Source organism: Ovis aries, chromosome 26, assembly GCF_016772045.2.
Source record: "Ovis aries strain OAR_USU_Benz2616 breed Rambouillet chromosome 26, ARS-UI_Ramb_v3.0, whole genome shotgun sequence".
Lineage (NCBI taxonomy): Eukaryota > Metazoa > Chordata > Mammalia > Artiodactyla > Bovidae > Ovis > Ovis aries.
Genome location: NC_056079.1, coordinates 13,742,098 through 13,762,798, shown reverse-complemented (window position 1 = coordinate 13,762,798; position 20,701 = coordinate 13,742,098). Strand labels below are relative to the sequence as shown.

The following is a 20,701-nucleotide window of genomic DNA, read 5'->3' as shown; positions in this document are numbered from 1 at the left end:
GTTGCTCAGTCGTGTCTGACTCTCTGTGACCCCACAGACTGCAGCATGCCAGGCTTCCCTGTCCTTCATTACCTCCCGAAGTCTGCTCAAACTCATGTACATCTCATCCTCTGTCGCCCCCCTCTCCTCCTGCCCTCAATCTTTCCCAGTATCAGGGTCTTTTCCAATGAGTCGGCTCTTCTCATCAGGTGGCCGAAGTAGTATAGCTTCAGCATCAGTCCTTCCAATGAATATTCAGAGTTGATTTCCTTTAGGATTGACTGGTTTGATCTCCTTGCAGTCTTTAAGGATTCAGAATTACCTCATTCTCCCATAAAACAAAATTTTACTTTAATTTGAAATCTACCAATTTGGAATTTGGGGATTACAGAATTGGGTTGGGCTAAAGGTCATCTTTAGCTAGTATAAATAAGTAGCATTAATGAGGTTTCAAGGGACCATATCAATTTCTGAAGAAGGGAAAAATAACTTGCTTTCAAATAATAAAGGAACAATGTCTTATATGGCAACAATTGATATGCTAATTATAAATAATTTATCCATTTGTTAGATAGCCTAAGGACATGAAAGTAATGACTCCATTTCATTAAACATTCTATAAAATTTAAGTCTTTCACTTATTTAAATAAGTTTTCCTCCTAATTATCCCAAATTAGTGCAGTTCTAGTCATAGTTATATTTATTACATTGTCTAGTGTGGGACATTATATACATGGCAAGTTCCTTCTGACAAAGACCTAATTAGATGATCAGTTTTTCTTGACTAGAGCTAGAGAATAACACTGATGGTTCTTAGGAAAAAATTCTTAGTGGCACCATATTCAGATTTCAATTATTCTTAAAACTTGAAAAGTGAGTTTTGAACAACTTAGCTTGAGAATAAGATTCAAATATTTTGCCTGTTGTATTTCTGCCAATCCAAATTTAATTTGGATTCACCTTTGAAGTATTTAGAACACTATCATCAGACTGTCAACGCTATCCAGAGGACTAAGCTGAGTCCACAGATCACCTTCCCATCCACTCTCAAGGCCACACCTTCAAATCAGACATCAGCTCCAGCCTCACCCACAGGTGACGGAGCAGGGAGAGAAAAGATCAGCCTCCTGATCACTTTTGATCCTTCTGCGTGGCCAAGTGCCAATCTCAGAAAAGTCCACACGTCTGGTTTTTCCACTTCTGCACTCAGATTAAAGACTACCAGTCATGAAAATACACCCAATCAAATTAAATTAGCTTTAAAACTGTACTCAATCACTCAGTCGTGTCAGAATCCTTGCGACCCCATGGACGGCAGCCTGCTAGGCTCCTCTGTCCGCGGAACTTTTCAGGCAAGACTACTGGAACGTGTTACCACTTCCTCCCCCAGGAGATCTTTCCAACTCACAGATCGAACCTGTGTCTCTTGTGTCTCCTACATTGGCAGGCAGATTCTTTACCACTGGGCCACTTAGGAAGCTCCCATACTAGATCTTAGCCAAAAGGCCAAGAAGCCAGAACTTTAAAACTAAATGCCAACTAAAAGTCAACAGCCTATATTCAACAGAAAACAAAACAAAACAAAAGTCATGAATGATTACTGCGCCAGCTACATAGAATTCTTAACACTTGCCGTTGGTTGTCAGCATCATGGAAACCAAGTTTCTCACTCCTGTTTGCCCACAACGAGGAAAGAGCTACCTGCACAGTCCTGGCTTCCTAACCTCTCCATGGGAATCAATAACATGCTTCTGGGGTAGGGTTTGCACAGGTAAAAAAGTTATCAGCTGAACAACTGTTTCAGCCAAATAAAGAAGTTGCTTATATCCTGTGGCTAAGACTCCATGCTCCCAATGCCAGGGGCCTGGAGTTCAATCCCTGGTCAAAGAACTAGATCCCACGTGCCGCAACTAACAGTTCGCACGCCACGACAATGATCAAAGATCATTGCCTTATGACCCAGCAATCCCACTGCTGGGCATACACACCAGGGAAACCAGAATTGAAAGAGACATGTGTACCCCAATGTTCATCGCAGCACTGTTTATAATAGCCAGGACATGGAAGCAACCTAGATGTCCATCAGCAGATGAATGGATAAGAAAGCTGTGGTACATATATACAATGGAGTATTACTCAGCCATTAAAAAGAATACATTTTTTTTAATCCCCACAGAGATGTTATGGGGAGGGAGGTGGGAGGGGGTTCATGTTTGGGAACACATGTAAGAATTAAAGATTTTAAAATTAAAAATAAAATAAAAAAAAATAATTAAAAAAAAAAGAATACATTTGAATCAGCCCTAATGAGGTGGATGAAACTGGTTGGTGAAACTGGTGGATGAAACCGCTTATACAGAGTGAAGTAAGCCATAAAGAAAAACACCAATACAGTATACTAACACATATATATGGAATTTAGAAAGATGGTAATGATAACCCTGTAGGCGAGACAGCAAAAGAGACACATATGTATAGAACAGTCTTTTGGACTCTGTGGGAGAGGGCGAGGGTGGGATGATTTGGGAGAATGGCATTGAAACATGTATAATATCATATAAGAAACGAATCGCCAGTCTAGGTTCAATGCAGGATACAGGATGCTTGGGGCTGGTGCACTGGGATGACCCGGAGAGATGGTATGCAGAGGGAGGTGGGAGGGGGTTCAGGATTGGGAACACATGTACACCCGTGGCAGATTCATGTTGATGTATGGCAAAACCAATACAGTACTGTAAAGTAAAATCAAGTAAAATTAAAAAAAAAAAAAAAAAGATCCTGAGTGCCAGGATTAAGACCTGGAACAACCAAATAAATAAATATGAATTAAAAAAAATGTTTATCATTGATAACGACAACAGAAACTAAATGCCACTGCAAAGTCAGGGTCTTCAGCCCCAGCTGGGCTCCTTACGTGGCTCCCCAATCCATATAGCACATCCTTCTTCTGGTACCAACTCATCCTTCTTCTGGTACCAACATGGTGATCAGTATTAGAACTCTTCACCATCTCGCCCAGCATCTCTTCCACCTCTCATAGCCAATGGCCGACTTCCTGCTTCCAGGAAGAGCAAGACACCATCATCTCAAGGTTCTCAATATTCTGACCCCATTACCCCTGCGAGCACATCTGTATCCACTCTCCTCCCATCAGCTTCTTCCTTCGGGTCCCTCGGCCCATCCTCCGTCCTAAGTTAGGATGATCCCTCTCAACTGCAAATCCCAGCATCCCAGAAATCGTTCTGTGACTTATTACCTTCAGGATGAAACTACAGATCCTCCGTTTGAAATGTAAGACCCTTGCAGGTTGTGGTCTCTGCTCCCTTTGGTCGTCATCTCCCACCATCCCCAATTAGCCTCCAAAAGGAGAGGTCTGCCTGGGGAACCCTACCTTTTCCAGCCTCTCTCCTCCCCACAGCCTTCACCATGTGGCTGACTCCCATCAGATCTATGAGGGCCAACTCGGGGCTCCCTGCGCCTTTTCTGAGGTCCTTTCCTGGCTCCGAGGTTTCCATTAGGCCCTCCTGCTTTGCTCTGGTACCCCTTACTCCACTCCTCCACCGTGTGGTTACAGCATCCTGCAGCCACCTCCACGTGTCTCCAGGGGATTGTGAGCATCTCCAAGGCAAGAACTGACTGTCATTCTCTAAAGCCAAGTCCACGTACTCAAACCTTCACACAAGCTCTGGGTACCAGTTTGTTAAATGTGAGAGGAGGTGACTGAATAAATGAGTGAATCAGCGGAAAGGCTCATAGTCCTGAGAGGGGAATGCAAAATCAGTGGCCCCAAAACCAACTGTCCATCAGGATCACCTAGGGAGTTTCTAAAAACACAGAACCCTGGCCCTCATCCCAAAACTACAAATCTGAATACTGGAGGAATGAGGCCAAGATGCGTATCTGCTTAACAAGCTCCCTGGATGATTCTGCAGAAGGAACCAGCTCGATGCTGGTGCACAGACGGTGTCCCAGAGCCTCAGTCGGCACAGAATGTTCCTGTCTGGGCTGTGCGCAGGTGAGGATATCCAGAATGCAAGGACAGTAACAACTCAGGGCCAGTACCCACAAGCACACCACAACCCAGTGCTGCCCACGCACCAGCTCATGGTGGGAACTGGGGCCTTTTCACAAGTCCCACATTTTGCTCTCTGCAGCTCACCTCCAAGGAGATGCTGGGCTCTCAACCGGGTTTTAATAAGCAACCCCAGGGGAAGAAGGGCTCCTATCTTTATATCCCACAGCACCGCCTCCTGTCACAGGCCACGAACAGGAATAGCATTTGAATAATCAGAAGTTGACATTACCCATCGTGAAGTATGTGTCTCATCTGGGGGAAAAAATAAGAATACAGCATTCAGAGAAAAGCACAAGAGATAGGAACCCTTTTGTTTTGTGTGCGTGTTTGCGTGTGTTTAGTCACTCAGTTGTGTCCAACTCCTTGTGACCTCATAGAGTGTAACCCACCAGGATCCTCTGTCCATGGGCTTCTCCAGGCAACAGTCCTGGAATGGGTTGCCATTTCTTCCTCCAGGGAATCTCCCCAATCCAGGGATCAAACCCACATCTTCTGTGTCTCCTGCACGACAGGCAGATTCTTTACCATCTGAGCCACCAGAGAAGCCCCAAGAATGAGCCTACAAATACGCTTGTAGCTGAAGCAGCATCTTCCTGACCTGAGCCGCAGGGCACAGTGAATCTGTCAAAGTTCTAGCTCAGATGAATGTAATTTCTGGACGTTTAACTTACTGCAGAGTGTTAAAACCCTTTCCTTTAAAGCAGCGGGTTTACTAGTCAAATCTCTCCCAGACTGCCTTCCTGGCAACAAGAAATTAAACCATAGATATGCAAATATTAAGAAACTCATCTTAGGAAACTGAATACAAGGAAAGGATCTTTTTCATCCTATGAGTTTATCTATTTCGGTGCCTTGATCCTAATGTTAAAAATACAGAAAAACTATAAATTATATTTTTTAATTTAAGAGCTGACAACTTTGTATTATACATATTTGCTATTTTAAAGTCTAGTACATAGAGAATTAAGCATTCACTAGTTAACCAGCGGTAAAACATGGCGGGGGGAAGGGAGTGGTTAAAAAGACATATAATTTTAACCAATTTTTGCTTTTTAAAAAAATAACTATATATCATAAAACTTTGAGGCTGTTCTTTAAATGTTCTAAAGAACAGGAGTTTGCTCCTGTATTGCAATGCTTTAAATATTACATACTCCAAGGATTATGCAGGTGCTAAATTCTGCAAGTCCTCCCACCAGCAGACGTACTAAATACGAGATTGCCCATTCGTATTGTTCACGTTCATTCCGTTGCCATAGGTGACTGAACTCCTCCTCCTTGACCACTGAAAAAATAGGAGAAACTGTACAGGATTTTCTCAGTGACTCCTATGGGGAAATCACAAGGACAGTTTTCTCCCCCCAAAAAACATATCTGATGTGTTTTAAATTGGTTAACTGACTCCTGCTGTGCTTAGTTGCTCAGTCATGTCTGACTCTTTTTGACCCCGTGGACTATAGTCCGCCAGGGTTCTCTGCTCATGGAGAATCTCAAGGCAAGCATACTGGAGTGGGTTGCCATGCCCTCCTCCTCATCAAAGACATGGTTCATTTACTCAATTTTAACCATCCAAGCTTTAAAAAAAAAATTTTTTTTTTAATGTGGACCATTTTTAAAGTCTTTAATTTGTTACAATATAGTTCCCATTTTTTACATTTTTGGGGCCACGAAGTATGTGGGATCTTAGTTCCCTGACCAGGGTTTGAACTGGCACTTACTGCATTGGAAGGCAAAGCCTTAACCAACGGACTGCCAGGGAAGTCCGCTAAATATTGATACTTTTTAAAAAATCACCTTCACCAAAAATCCTAGTTTATTAATATCTTGATTACCTTGGACTTCATGCTATCTTGTATCATTCAGACCCATGGAACTCCCCCTTTTTTGACCCCTGATAGAGTAATTTTAAATTACTGGGTAGGGTACTGTCAAATTATTCCATGATTTGTATCCTGGCCTTACTGGGATGCTCAGAATAAACTGCTCAGCGTAAACTCTTAGAACAACAGATGGCAAAAGTTAGACTGCATGAAACCTCATCTTTCTCCAGTTCTTCCTAACAGAAAAAGTAAAGGAGTACAGAGAAAATGAGTCAGCGGAAGAGAATGGTTTACCAATGAATGAAATTATGTCTCCGTGGGGGAACTTCTTTCCATCTGAAGTTTCAAACGTGGTTGTCAGGTATTCATACCAAGTAAGACCTAAGAGCTGTGCAATCCCAAGGATTTCATTTCCTCCAAAAAAAAAATCAGGGGTGTTCGCCACACTGATGGACAGCTCCTGATAACACGGGGCAAGTTAGGACAGCAAGGAGCTCACAGCAGAAGGATGAGAAACCCCCTCTAGAGTGATAAGAGGGAGCATGACAAACAGCAGCACAGGAATATTCCAGCAACAGCCTCCCATGCACCCCTGGACACCCCGCCAGGCTTTAGGAGACTCTTACTATTCTTTGGTCAAAGCGTGGTAACTCTCAGAACATCAGCTGGCAGAGCTGGGATTCTTTTTTCCAATGACATACACAAATACTTGAGGTTAGATTTGTTAGAGTAAGCAGGAAACTCTAAAATCTCTCCTCTTAGTTCAAGCCAGGCCTCTCCAGCGGGCTCCTTACAGTGAGCACAAGACGAATGAGCGGTGAAAGAAAACACTTCACATTTACTTTAAAAGAAGAAGTGAATTTTGCCAACAGGTAGCACGTACACTGGGCTTCCCAGATGGCACGGTGGTAAAGAATCCGCCTGCCAAAGCAGGAGACGTGGGTTCGATCCCTGGGTCAGGAAGACCCACTGGAGGAGGAAATGGCAACCCACTCCAGTATTCTTGCCTGGAGAATCCCATGGACAGAGGATGCTGGTGGGCTACAGTCCATGGGGTCGCAAAGAGTCAGACACGACTCAGCAACAGAACAACAACAAGCATGTAGACTAGTAGTCAAGTACATACAAGATTTTAAGTGTGTGTGTGTGTGTGTGTGTGTGTGTGTGTGTGTGTGTGTGTAAAAATCTCAGGGTCGTGGCCTGTGATGCTTCATATATTCATTGGTGACTGCCTCCCAGGGCTGTTCTGAGACAAAATGAGGTCATTCTTAAGCATTGGCTGGTACCAAGTACGTGCTCAATAAACAATGGTTCCCTTCTTGGGGCGGAGGGAGGAACTGAGGGTTAAAAGGCCCCCTCTTCGTGTCTACATTTTAGGAACTCTTATCTTGATAGGAAGCCTGTTCTCAGACCAACAGAGGAAACCCTGGGCTCATGGCCTGGGACCTTTGACCTCCAGCTTCCCACTGCCAGGCTGAACAGAAACCTTCTGGGACCTGTCTACACAACATGGCATGAGGCCTTCAGCATCAAGGCCAGCCCAGTGAAGCTCTGCACGGCTCCACTGGGGAGAACGCACTTTCCCACCTCCGGCTGCACTTGACAATGGAAACCTTCCTTTCTGGCCCTTCAGCTCAGGACGGTACACCATCACTCATTCTGCCTTTGGCATCCCAAACAAATGTTCTTTGAAATTTTCCACATGTTGAAACCACCCACAACCAAGCAGGGTACAGCATATGGGAAAACAAGATCTGCCGTCTCCAAAAACCATGCTTTCGCCCACAGAAGCCAAGGCTTTTGCCATACTGTGGAGCTATAATTAGAGGAGGCTTTTGAAGCCCAATGAGTTGGCTGCAGCCACAGAAGGCAAGCTACTTCATATATACTTGAGGTTATCCTGCAGCTGTTTTCCCCCGGACTGTGAAGGAAGGGAGACCTGGGGAGGGGCGATGTGTTAGAAAAACGGGAAGCTCTGAGTTCCCAAATCCTGGCCGGCCATGCTCCACGTGTCTGCCTCAACAGTGAGGTGAGGCGGAGGTGGTGGCAGCTTCAAAAGCTGCGGAGGAGGGAAAACCCTCATCTCCTTCCCCGGCTCAGTCTGTCATCCCAGAGCCCCGAGTCCTGCTGCCAAGCCATCTGCTCGAAGGAAAGCTGCTGAAATATTAACACAAGCGAAAAGCAGATCCCAAAGGGTAGCACCCCCTTTCTGCAACCCAAGGGGACACGCTGACCTGAGATTCCAGGGCACCGGCCTGACTATTTAAAAGTCACCAAGGGAGGAACATGGGCTTCCCACATGGCGCAGTGGTAAGGAATCCACCTGCCAAGGCAGGAGACGTAAGAGATGCGGGTTCGATCCCTGGGTGGGAAACAGCCCTTGGAGAACCTCATGGACAGAGAAGCCTGGTGGGCAACTCCATAGGGTCACAAAGACTCGGACACGACTGAAGCAACTTAGCGCACACACACGCCAGACAGAGCAGCATTTCCCCGATTTCAGGTGGAGCCAAGTTCTCTTGATTTCTATCTCATGGGAATGTTGAAAACACAACAATTCTCTACCATGGTTCCTAAGATGGAAACTCAGGGACAAGTGAGCCCGCTTAGGTGAATGAATAATTTTGTGAAACTTTTAGAAGATCAGATACCCAAGTCAGGAGGTAACGGAATATTTGATTTGTGATTAAGTGAGGACCAAAGTACAAGAATCAGATTGAAAGCTGTTTTAACTCCAATCGACCCTGAACAAGTTATCTGTCATCTCCCTTCTTCTACATGCTGAAGTATAAAATATTTAGGAACCAGTCACTCTTGTAGAGTTTTGTACCCAAAGAAATAATACAGCAGCAAAAAGAAATGTACTACGTTCTTACTATGTGTCAGGCACGATGCTTATTATTAATATTTTGCATGCATTTGCTCATTTACTCCACATGGCAACTACACATTAGATACTACTTTATCCTCATTTTATAAATGAAAAGCAGAAGATACACTGCCAAGATTATATAGGTAGCAAGCGGGTACCAGGACACCAACCTCCTGTCTCACTTCCAAGCCCAAAATCAAGGGACTTCCCTGGTGGGCCAGTGATTCAGACTCCTCACCTCCAATGCAACGGGGTGCAAGTTCAACCCCTGGTCCAGAAATTAAGATACCACCTGCTGCGTAGCATGGCCGAAGAGTAAAATCTAAGCCCCAAATCTGAAAGCCTACCACTACCTAAAGGAACTTTATGAACATAAGAAGCCACTATTTCAATTATGGAAAAATCCACCTGAGACTACGACCATCTTCCCTGTTCAGCTCTTCTGGGCATGTCCAGATCCTTGGCTAAGGAGACTTTTTTAAAAAACTTAAGAAAAAAAAACAGTTTATCAACAGCAGTCCACTGTCTTCATTATAAATAACCAGTCAACAAGTGTAGGAGGGAAAAAAAAAAAGGTCCAAATACTCCCTTCAATTACTTTAAAACCAGTCAAAATGAAAATTCAAGTGAATTCACTAGATTCACAGGAAGCCCCATTACAATTATAAGCTCCAGCATCTGAAGGGATGTTTTATCCTAGAAATTTGGTGGATTCCAAAAAGCTATATTGTTTTATAACCTCATCAAAGATCCATGCTGGAATGTTTGAAATTCCCGTATGGAAGCTTATATATGTACCAAACAGGTGGTATCTAGAGTGCCCCAGTTTACTCCTTCGGTGTAGCGTGTGTACGAATGGGTCAGGATTACTGATAGGGTACAAGGACCCTGGGGGCCTCTCATCATCAATCCTCAGGAGACTAACTATGACTGCTGTTACAGAAGGGAAATACAGACGTCAGATATTTCACTGCAACTATCAGGAATGTAAGCAAGACAATGATTCCCTGTAGAAGCACATTTCAGCTCCTACTGTATGCCTACTACCGACCCAGCAACTGCTGGAATAAAACCAAGTGAGACTAGAACCAAGTGCACAAAGAGTGTACAGCCGAGAGGGAGGATCAGCCAAGAAGATGACGACAGGTGTGTACATGATGTCAGAGGCGCACAAGGATGCTACAGGAGCACAGAGAAGAAACGGCTCCATCAGGCCAAAGAGGAGCAGAGTGTGGAACACCAAGCCGCTGAACGCGAGGTGGAGGGGACACTGGGTCTTACTGAAGAGGGGACAACAAGGGCCCTGAAGTCTTTACAAAATGAAGGCAACGTGGCTGCGCAGCACAACTTAACTGCACCTTTTTAAATGTGGTTTATACACAATCTACACTTGGCAGCAGACTTTGAAGCGACAATTGTGAAGCCTTGTTGAGATTCTATTTGCTTCCTTTGAGGTTCTTCCATTTCTATTCAACAGGAACCAAAGCAATACTTTACGCATATTATTCACATAATTCACCCCAAACCACATGGATATATATATATCATTATTATTCCCATTTTACAGGTAAGGAAACTGAGGCAATGCAAAAAGAGGTAATTTGTCCAAGTTTAGCCACTCAGTACTGGAAAAGCTGGATTATGAAGCCATCTGAGCTACATGTCTGCTCTAAATCACTCTGCTACACGGCCCCTCCAAAAAGGAATTTACTGAAAAGTACTGAGAAACTCAAGATCACAGGGAGGCCTGGAGACCCAGGCTTGGAACTCAGAGCCACTTCAGTGGGGACACCGTGGCAGCCATGCTGAGCGGGCACTGCCTACACTGCCACACACGGGACGCTGCCTGCAGAACACCATCATGCTGCCACACCACCACCAGCCAGGGGCCGTACCTCACTGCCCTACAAGCGCCACACGCAGAGTCTGGGAAGGAGTGAACACTTGGTGAAATCATGACCGCAAGGCAGGCGGGCCAGTCTCCACAGGGAAGCGAGGTTCATGGGGTCCATGGGGTCCCAAGGTCCATGGGGTGAGTGTACTGGTTTCCTAGGACTGCTGACAGAAAGTGCCACAAACTGGGTGGCTTAAAACAAAGAGAAATTTACTCTCTTGACAGCTCTGGAAGCCAACAGGCGAAGGATTGTTTCCATCTGGCGATTCTGGGGGAGAAGCCCTTCCACGCCTTTCTGCTGGCTTCTGGAGGCTGCGGGCAATCCCCATAGTGCCTTGGCTTGCTGACCCATCACTCCAATCTCTCCCACACCTTCCCAGGGACGTCTCCTCTGTGTCTGTGTCTCTTTGCTCTTCTTATAAGGCCATCAGCCGTACTGGATGCAGGACCCATCCGACTCTAGTATCACCTCATCTTAACTTAATTCCATCTGCAAAGACCTTATTTCCAAATAGGGTCATATTTCAGGGTTACCAGGGGTTAGAACTTGGACGTTATCTTTTGGGGAGGACACATTGAACTCACGACAGTGGGGAAATACACAGACGGGGGGAGAGAGTTCACCTGCTGGGCAGCCAAAAAAATGACAGTTATCCATGGTACCTCAATCATTATAGGGGCCTTCATTTCATCTAATAACAAAATAAATGATTTCAAAGCAAAAGTTGGATGTGCCGAAGGCAATAAATGGTCTATGAGCCCTCAGAGGGGAATCGGCTTAGACAGGAATCTGCAGTGTGGCTGAGGTGGGAGTGTTAATTACAAAGCAGACAGTTCTCTCTCTGAAACTCTGGCCATCAGAAGAAGGAGAGGGCTGGGCATACGTCCTGCTACCTCTAATGCCCACAGGCACCTGCCAAATACTTCCCTTTTATCTTCAAAAAGAGAAAACTTGGCCTGAAGGGGCCATCATGGATTTACATACGAAGATAAATGGAGATTTTTAGCTGTGTATATGAGTTACCTAAGCCATAAATTTCCAACTGAATCGGTATATGACAGATGTTTGAAATAGACATTATTTACATAGCTGGTCTAGTCTTTTGTGCTGCTGCCTGCAGAGCTCTAAACTCTTTTCAAACCTGAACTAGAGATACCAAAAGCATATCCCTTGTATCAACAACACAAGGGCTTCTGAGTAAGTGCAAACACTAATCAAACAAATGCAAGCATTAAAAAGCACTTTACTTTTAGGAAAAGAGAGCAGGTGATCTCTAAATCCTAACCTCGAGTCTGTAGGTTTTCAGAAACCCAAGCAGGATCCGGCGTTAACGGAATCCAACTGACCTTCCATCTGCTGGAAATAAAAATAAGCAAGTCATCTGTCCCCCTCAAAGAAGCAGCATGGGAACCACAACGGCTAAGGTACTTCCATGTTCTCACTAACACTGCTAAGTGGGTGACCCCCAAACTACCCCATCACCTGTCTACCTACTTCTCCGCTTAGACAACCAACTCTGTAAGTCCAGCATGGATCTCAGCATCTGCTCCATTTCCCCCCAGCCTCCCAGGCATGTGCTGCATTCTCCCAACAGAAATCTCTGATTCACCTTTGATTTCCTCTCCCCTCTTCAATCCAGTCACTTACGAAAGAACAGCCAGGTCCTTTCTTTTCACAGATGTTCCCTTCGCCCTTCACGCTCACGCTCATCCGTCCTTTTTTGGCTGAGACGCGTTCTCGTTACGACGTGTGAGTACCACTCAGGTACGTGAGTGGTGATACCATCACATTTCAGGTGGTATCTTGTTGGATCATTGTTTTTCACTGAGATAGTGATATAATAATAATTGTAAAGGGGGTCAGGAAAACAACTATCAAATGAAACCCATCATTTCATATGAAGTTAAAAATGCTTCTCTTTTCATCCATTTAAATATAAAAGTGGGTAGAGTTCAACAGAACTATTACATAAATAAAAGCACAGATGGTATGCGGACATGATTTATAAGTTCTCAAGGGTGGTGTGCTAATGCCTAGCAGCGCTGGGAAACACTGCTCTGGGGTGGTCCCTCAACACACTACTGCCTGATCAGTCTGTCCCCTCCACCACCTTCCAGCTGGTCTCCTAGCCTCCCAACTCTCATCTCTTCCATCTACACTGCCGGCCACGCCCAGACACCTCTTCCTAAGACGCTCCTTTCACTGTTTCTCTCCCAAACTCACAAATCTAATTTCTGTCCCATAAATTCTAAATCTCACCTACCTGACCGAGCTACACATTATTTCTAGTTACACCCCACAGCTACAGTATGGCAAATTTCACACTGATGTGCTCCTTGCCAGCTGCATGCCTTGGTTCATACTGCTCCTACAACGCCCCCACTCCCCCGCCCCAGTCCTGCTCCTCCTCTGTCTCTTCAACTCTTACCCAGTCCTTCAATAAGCAAGGAAATCCCCCCTCCAGGCATCTCTTCTCTAAACTCCTGTTCCACTTACACCAGCCATATCAACCACCCCGCTTAACTCATGATTATGTTCCAGTATGTACTGCTTTCGAATGGTTGACTCAGAGCTGGTCCTACCAACCACAACAGGAGGTCCTTGAAGAGTAGAATCTTCGTGAGTATGAAAGGATGACTCACATTAGGAATTCAAGATTTCTCTTCAACGAACAAACTTTTGTAAAGAGAAGCCATGTTTTATTCATTTGTCCAATAAACAATTCCAGAGTCCCTGATATATGCTAAGCTCTATGGCTGGTACAAACACATAATACCAAGACTGAGGAATTCACTGGCTAGCAAACCCGAGGTGCAATACAATGGAACCATTTTGCTGTAACACACGCATAAAACAAATGTCATGTGAGTGATGTGCTGTCGAAAGAGAGGGGCTATATGAGCTTGTTCTGGAAGGCTCAACAGCATTAGCTTTATACATTAGCTAAATATCAGACCTTTAAAGATGGAGAGCACATTCTCAGTGGAGTGACATAAATCGCAAAAGGCACACAAACAGCAACAAGATGTTGCCAAAGGTAGAGAGATTCCAGAACCTGAAACACAGGGTGGGTGGGGGAAGGAAAGGAAGGAAAAGTAGGGCAGGCCACGCCATGATGAGCCTTGGTCTCAGACTTCATTCACAGGCATGAGAAACATCCAAAAGAATTGGAAAGGAATATGATCAGTTTTGCTTTAAGTGGGATTAAAAAAATTAAAAATAAAGTCCCTCTGGGGACACATGGAGCATGAATTGTACATGGTCGGTTTAGAAGACATCCTAATAGAACAGAAGAAGATTCAAACAACTGAGAGGAAGGGGGAGGGGCAGATTTTAGAACTATTTAGGTGGCAGAAATCAATGGGATGTTCTGGCCAACTGGTTGTGCATTCCGATGTCAAATAAAAATAGTCTGGAGATTAACTACTTAAGGAAAAGTTTACTATCTACTTTTAAAAAAAAATTACCCACGTCATTTCTCTCTCATGTAACTGGTGAGGGCTACACTATAGAGTCTATAGTCTAAATTCTTACAAAATGCAAGAACCTCTACTCTAAACCTGACATATCAGGCCTCATGCAGTTTCTATGGCTGATCTACAAAACCTGTCCTAGTTGCTAAAGTCAGCGCGTGTTCCCACCAGCAAGGGTCCAGCCAGACTTCATTCCTCGGTTCTGTCTGCACTCAGCATAAACAGTAAACCAGTGTCTGAACTGCCCTAACTCTCTGGGGTATAGAGAATTTAAGCCACAATCGCTCTGGAGGTATAAAAATGCTAAGGTTTTTATACAGTATACTCATATTCCTTTTTTCAAATAAAAACGTTCACAAGAGTGTAAAAGATATTGAAATACCAAGAGAGGTGACCTTTTGCAACCACATTCATGTTCTCCTGGGAAATAAAGAATAAAGTCATTCACCACCAAGTGTAATATTCCTCACTTCCACAGGCCTGATGCAAGGAGTCAACACAGGTAGTTTCAAATTAAAACACAGTTGGAGCAGCGAGGCTGGAAATAGATCTCCGCAAAGAGGGAATAGGAGGCAACAGGATGCTGTTTATGAAAACTCCAAATGATCAGAACCTGCCAGGGCTTCGTCCCTCATTCCCCCTACTCCCATCGGTCTGGTCACCAGGACAAGCCCTAACGCAGTCACTTAATGGAACACCTGGGGATGACAGGAAATAAGACTCCGTCGTCAAAAGAGCACTCTTCCCACACACCCCAGGTACGGAAGCACATGACTCCAATAAGAAGAAAGGGCAAAGGTTATTTCTAACAATTTCTGTGTTAAGTGCTCAGAAATCCTGGCCTTGCTCAATACAGAGCCTCCACGGAGCCAAATCCTGTGATGGAAACGTGGGCCAGGAGGGCCCATTACAGACAGGAGAGGTCCTGTTACCCACCAGGGACACAGCTGGTTTGGGGCAGGCCCAGATTAGAACCCTGGGTGCCCATCCTCCACTACCAAAAACTCTCACATCTCTCAAAATAACAACATAAGGAACTGGGACACACCATCCACTGTGCCCCAGAATTAGTTTCTAAAAAATGAAAACTAATAAACTCATCAAGGTGGTGGCCTGGCCATTCCTCCCCGCTGATTCACATTAGTTAGATCAGCAGACGAAACTGACTTATATTTTCTTAAGATCTCAGTTTGGGGCTTCCTTTGCAAATCCTTTAAAACTCTCTGCCTTATTTTTCTTTCAAATGATAAGCATCCATCAAAAAGTACCATGACTTTGGGATGTCGAGTTCATAAAAGATACCTTTCATGCACGTGCGCCATAGAACCTCTATGGTGGAAAAAAAAATTGCTTACCGATCTTTATCAATGAAATGTCCCCAAACTTGGTGGCATGTCATGTGCAATATAAAGAAGCAGCTACCCCCTCTCCCGCCCCAGCACCGGGGCAGGGGGAGAGGACAGGTAAGAAAGTTAAAAGTCAGCCGCATTATTTGCATAAAGAGGTCACAGTTCACAAGGTCCTAACAGAGAAAGTTCTAACTCCTTCATTAACAAAGGTACTGTGCCTTGAAAATCATTTCGTGAAGGTAGGTGAGCACGTTTCCATATACGAAGCCCTAAGGATTATATAGCTACTTCCCTCTTGGTGGGGAGTTTTACTTTTCTAAGTAATATCATAATTTCTAGTTTCAGAAACTGTGGAAGAATAACCCCACATTCATTTGACCTAACCCTTTTTCTTATTCAGATCATGGATGCATATTATTCATCTTGATTTGAACAAAAGGCAAGATTTTTCCCCTTCTGCCCAGAAACCACCTTTGGGAGATTAACATTCAAGATGAACAATGAACACATCTCACGGCCTGTGAACTTGCTGATTGCCAGGAGGCCTGTGAATTCTTAGGATTATTTTTGATTTGGTAGCATGAGTTGAGGGCTGAAATAGTCACATAAGGCACAGTCTTTAAAATTTAAAGTTTCAGAATTCTCTATCTAACCATCTGTTTGCAGGATCTCTTTAACTTTTAGATGTGTCTATTCTAACCTCTTGAGCTTATTGTAGTTTATCCCGAAGGTACACGACAAAGTTAAGGCTAAATGTCAAGCCTATTGCTACAAATCACATTTCAAACTGGTAATTATGCATTAGTGAAGAAAAGACTGTTTGAAAAGGTGCTGTCTCATTAGAAAGCTATTATGGAATGCCTGCAATTCTGCCTTAAATAAACACATTTAAACTTGAAATACCTACTGTGTGACAGTAGGCCAGACCAAAAGAACTATTAAAACTTCTAAGGATCTTTCCTTTCCTAAAGGTAAAAAAAAAAAAGTGATTTTCACAATATTTTTAAGGAATTTTTTTTGGATGAGGATTTCTAAAAATACCTCAACTGAAATTAAGTCATTTAGTGCTTCTCTGAAGAAGCTTATCTTGTCCTTTGAACTCAACAACAAAATCTCTTTTCACTGAGAAGTACGATAAACACTAGTAGCTATTATGCCAAATGACTGGACAAACAGAAGAAATATGAAAAGCCTCATTTGTTTCTAAGTTGCTTTATTTTCTATTTCATTTTTAAATGACAAAGGCTCTGTTTGCACCCAGATTCACTAACTTGATACAAATGGATTTTCTTACATTTTTTAAGGGGAGGAGAACATCTCCCAAATAATCTCCAAGTGTCTCAATATACCACCTATTACTATCAACACTTATATTTGGAAAGGAATTGATAAGCTACTTCCAGTCTCCCCCAGAAAGGTGTGTATATAAGATTGCACCTACTCTCCCAGTGTTTATTGGAGGAGTTTGTTTAATAATTATTAGATCCTTCCATGAGCCTCAACCCCTTTTATTACATGCATTGGACAATAATCAAAACAAAGAATAAAACCACTTCCATCCTTGGACAAAACTATATTATACCCAACCCTGCAGCCCCATGAGAATCTAGCAAGGCTCTCTGCTTGAGGCAGGGGAGATTCCATGAAATGCTGAATGAATCACACAGCTCTTCTTCCCCCACCTTTGGGTTTTCTTTTCTCAACAGTAAGCTAATGTGAAATCTGCATAGACCTCCACCAGCCTGGAAGAGCTGATCCTTCAGTATTCCCTTAGGACCAGCTTACCATGTGCAGAGCAAGAAATGAAACAAGAGAATCAAAGAAAATGAAAAGCTTCTTCCTCAAGCCCTCAAAACTAGCTTGCAAAACTGGCAACAGCAGAGAAGTTCTTTAGCAAAGAAGGAAACGGTGATCATAATGACGCTATGCCAAGAGAGAGAAGAATGGGCTCCATGGGAAATGCGCCTGAAAGCCTTATAGAGTCTTGCAGGTCTGTGGAAGAAAAGAGGGCCACCTGCCCCCCTCCAGCCTCACACTTCGTATCAGTACTGATTCCTGAAGAGAGGCAAAAAGAAAAGAGGGGGAACCATTCAGAGGGGAATGAAGACATTCAAACCTCAAACATATGAAACCTGAGATTATCTGAACACCCAGAGCAGACATGGGTTTATGGACAGACGTGTTTTGAGGTTACATTTGGATTTAGCTGTATTTCAAAATTTACTGCCACCAGCCTGAAGAATAAAGCAACCACAGCAGTGATTGACTTCAATTACTGAAGCATAAACTGTAGTTGTCACTTCCTTTACAAATTTGGCTTTTCATGACCGGGAAAATCAAGGGAGCTTTATTGCCAAAACAGTACATCCTTATGTCACCAGATTTTGCAATTAAAAAAAAATGGTTATTTTATTTAGGTTTTCTACTCGTGGAAGTGCGGTCACAAGACACTTTTAAAGCATGAAATACTGGGCCTAGGTTTAAAAAAAAAAAAAAAAACTTGCTATTTTAGGAGAAAGATAGCAGAGCTACACTTTAAGTACCAACTGTAAGCTTAAAGCAGTCTTCCCAGGATTTAGAATGGTCGGGTACAGGATGTGTTTTCAAATATCACCTCGGTTCTTCCATGACATTTTGTTTCGAAGAAAATGAATTCATTCAGAATGAAAACCAAATCAACCAAAATTGGTATCTTACACATAGCTACATACAAGTGGTCAACAGTAAGAAGAAAACAAGGAGAAGAGTCTTACAGTCCTCCTCCTTCAGCATTTCGGGTATTTTATCCCTGGGTTCCCAAGACACACAAGCAAAGCCATTCCACTGCATATCCAGAGGAAACTAACTGGCGCCTTCAGAAAGGCTTCTATGCGTTTTAAGACGAAACCCTTTCTGAAGCCTTCATCCTTATTTACTATCTTGTTTGTCCTTCCTGTCTGGCATGCAAACACATGACACAGCCTCCATTCTTCCCACACAACCTAATTCAAAGCAACATATGTTAAATGCACGCAGAATCATGTGAGCATTCAATCCGCATACACACCATTACCCCACCGAATGCATTCAATGAGCCGCGACACAGCTCCCTGCGTGCAAGCAAGCCGACCAGCCTGACTGCAACCTCTCCCCTGACTCAAACCATTCAAAACTGTGCATGGAACCTGTTCCCTTGTAAGACAGAAGGGCTGTTTAAATACCCGGTAGGATATAATAACTGGCAACCGAGCGGGAGCGAGCCAGCCCGGTACTGAGGGCAACCGCGGACGCCGGCTCTTCCACAAGCCCAGGGAGGCTGGGCGCCCAGGCTGGCGGTCATTTATCTGTGCAGCCAAAACGCCTGGCGCGTCCCCCTCCCAGATTTTACCTAACTAACAGCTCTCCAACCCCATATTGAGAGGGCCTGCTGTGGATCTTGCGGAGGTACAAAATGGTGGATGGGAGCTAATTTTCTCCCCCCCCCCCTGCGTTCCCTATAACTTATCTCATCCATCACCGCGCGTCCCCTCCAGGGGAAGGACCCGAGCACGCCCCGCGGCCCCGGCCCGCGGGGGCAGAAACGCGGTTACCAACCTGATGTCATGTAGCCCCGCGAAGCCTGGGGCGCGAAGGCCGCGGGGAAGCGCTTGTGCAGGCGGTAGTCCTTCTCGCTGCGGGACCTCATGCGGTCCGAGGCCCGGTCCGAGAAATCCGAGCTAGGCCAGGCGCGCCGCAAGGTTGTGCTCCGGGTCTTCTTCATGGTGGAGAGGGCGACCCGCCGCCCCCGATCCTCCGGGCCTCAGCGCCGGGGCGCAGCGCGCGGCTTCATCCGTCTACGGCAGGCACGACCCGGGAGGACTCTGCGCTCATTTTCCCAGCCCCTCCTCGTCGGCGTCTACACCGCCAGCGGCGGGTCCGGCCCTCCCCACGCCCCCACACACCCCCACGGCGAAGGCTCCGATTTTACACACGTCCCACAATGCATTACACTTCATTTGCAATCCGCCCGGCTTATAGCTTCCAGATTCCTAGGGGGAGAAAGGCACGTTAGGAGGCTCCCCGGCCAGGAGGAGGCGGGGAGCGGGGCGGGCGGGGTGGGGGCGCCGAGACTTGCAGCGTGGAAGCAATGGGAGCGCAGACAATGGCCCGATTCAGCGCTGGAGTGCTTAGCCAACTGTGAGCCCCCGGCACAAAAGCCCCAAACAAATGAGGAAGCCGGGGCCTCCGGGGTTGACCCGGGATCGGGCGCCCGGGAAGCCGGAGCGGGTGGCGGCAGACCCTCTTGGCACCGGGCGGCTCAGAGCGAGGCGTGGGGATGACAGCGTCCAAGTCGTGTCCCCCTGGGCCTACCGGCCGCGCGGCCCGCAGTCCCGGGCGCGGGCTGGCTCTGCCTCCCGTTCAGTCCTCGGGAGGCAGTCTTCATTCCAGAGGCTCGGGTGAGGGGGTGGGGGCAGCGTGTGCCCACGATCCGGGGCAGACTCTGCAGTCAGCAGCTGCGCCAGGCCGGCTCCTGCCGAATCCACGAAGAGCCCGAGTCGTCCTCGCGACTGCAGCGCCTCGTCGGTCTTCCTCCTTCCTTCCGAGGCTCGGGGTGGTGTGCGTGCGTGTGTGCGTGTGTGTGTGTGTGCGCGCGCGCGCCGACACGCATGTGCCCCCCCTACACATGCATGCTCCTACTTACTGGCCGTGGCGGCGACGGGAGCCATGGCTGCCAAGGATGCGGCATCTGCCAGTCGACACCCCGCACGGCGGCACCGCGGCTCCGCTGTCGCGAGCGCGCAGAAAGACTACTGATGGACCGGGAGCCGGGAAGGTGCCTGGCCTCCTGCTAATCGCCTAGCTGCATCAAGTTAGAGCACCGATCCTGTCTGGCTTCTCAATTTCCATGCAAAACACCCGGCGGCGGCGTTGGGAACTCGGCTGGGTGCCCCAGCCTGGAGTCCTCGCCTGGATATTTACATTTTTTGGAGGCTTAGCGCCTCCCCCTCGCAGAAAGGAAGAGAAACCGGTCAGTGGGAACGGGGCGATCAGCGGTGCCCTGCCTGGCCCCCACCTGCACCAACCCTGAAGGCAGCTAGAGCCGGGGGAAGAGGGCGCCAACCCGGAGCTCCTCAGACCGCCGCCAGCGCCCGGGCACCTGGTTCCACGCCGCCAGGAGAGCGCGGCGGAGGCGGCTCCGACTTGTCCTCTCTCTCCCTCGAGCCCCCGGGGTCAGTCACTCCCAGCCCGACAGCCTGCATTCAGGTCCACAGGCCCTCT

General features: G+C 46.0%; 1 protein-coding gene across 6 annotated transcripts in view; it reads right to left on the bottom strand.

Moving 5' to 3' along the window:
• Positions 1 to 20,701, bottom strand: part of STOX2 (storkhead box 2) — a 197,365-nt gene that overhangs the window by 87,614 nt on the left and 89,050 nt on the right. The window contains exon 1 of one of the 6 annotated variants that reach the window (XM_042241388.2): positions 1 to 20,701. This exon is cut by the window's left edge and continues 51,362 nt beyond it. The exons of 4 other annotated variants lie outside the window; for them this stretch is intronic. Coding sequence is in view for 1 of the 2 variants with exons in the window: in XM_042241387.2 (XP_042097321.1) it covers positions 19,037 to 19,202 (166 nt within the window). In the remaining variant the exon portion in view is untranslated. One more of the 6 variants, XM_042241387.2, reaches the window with a different exon arrangement.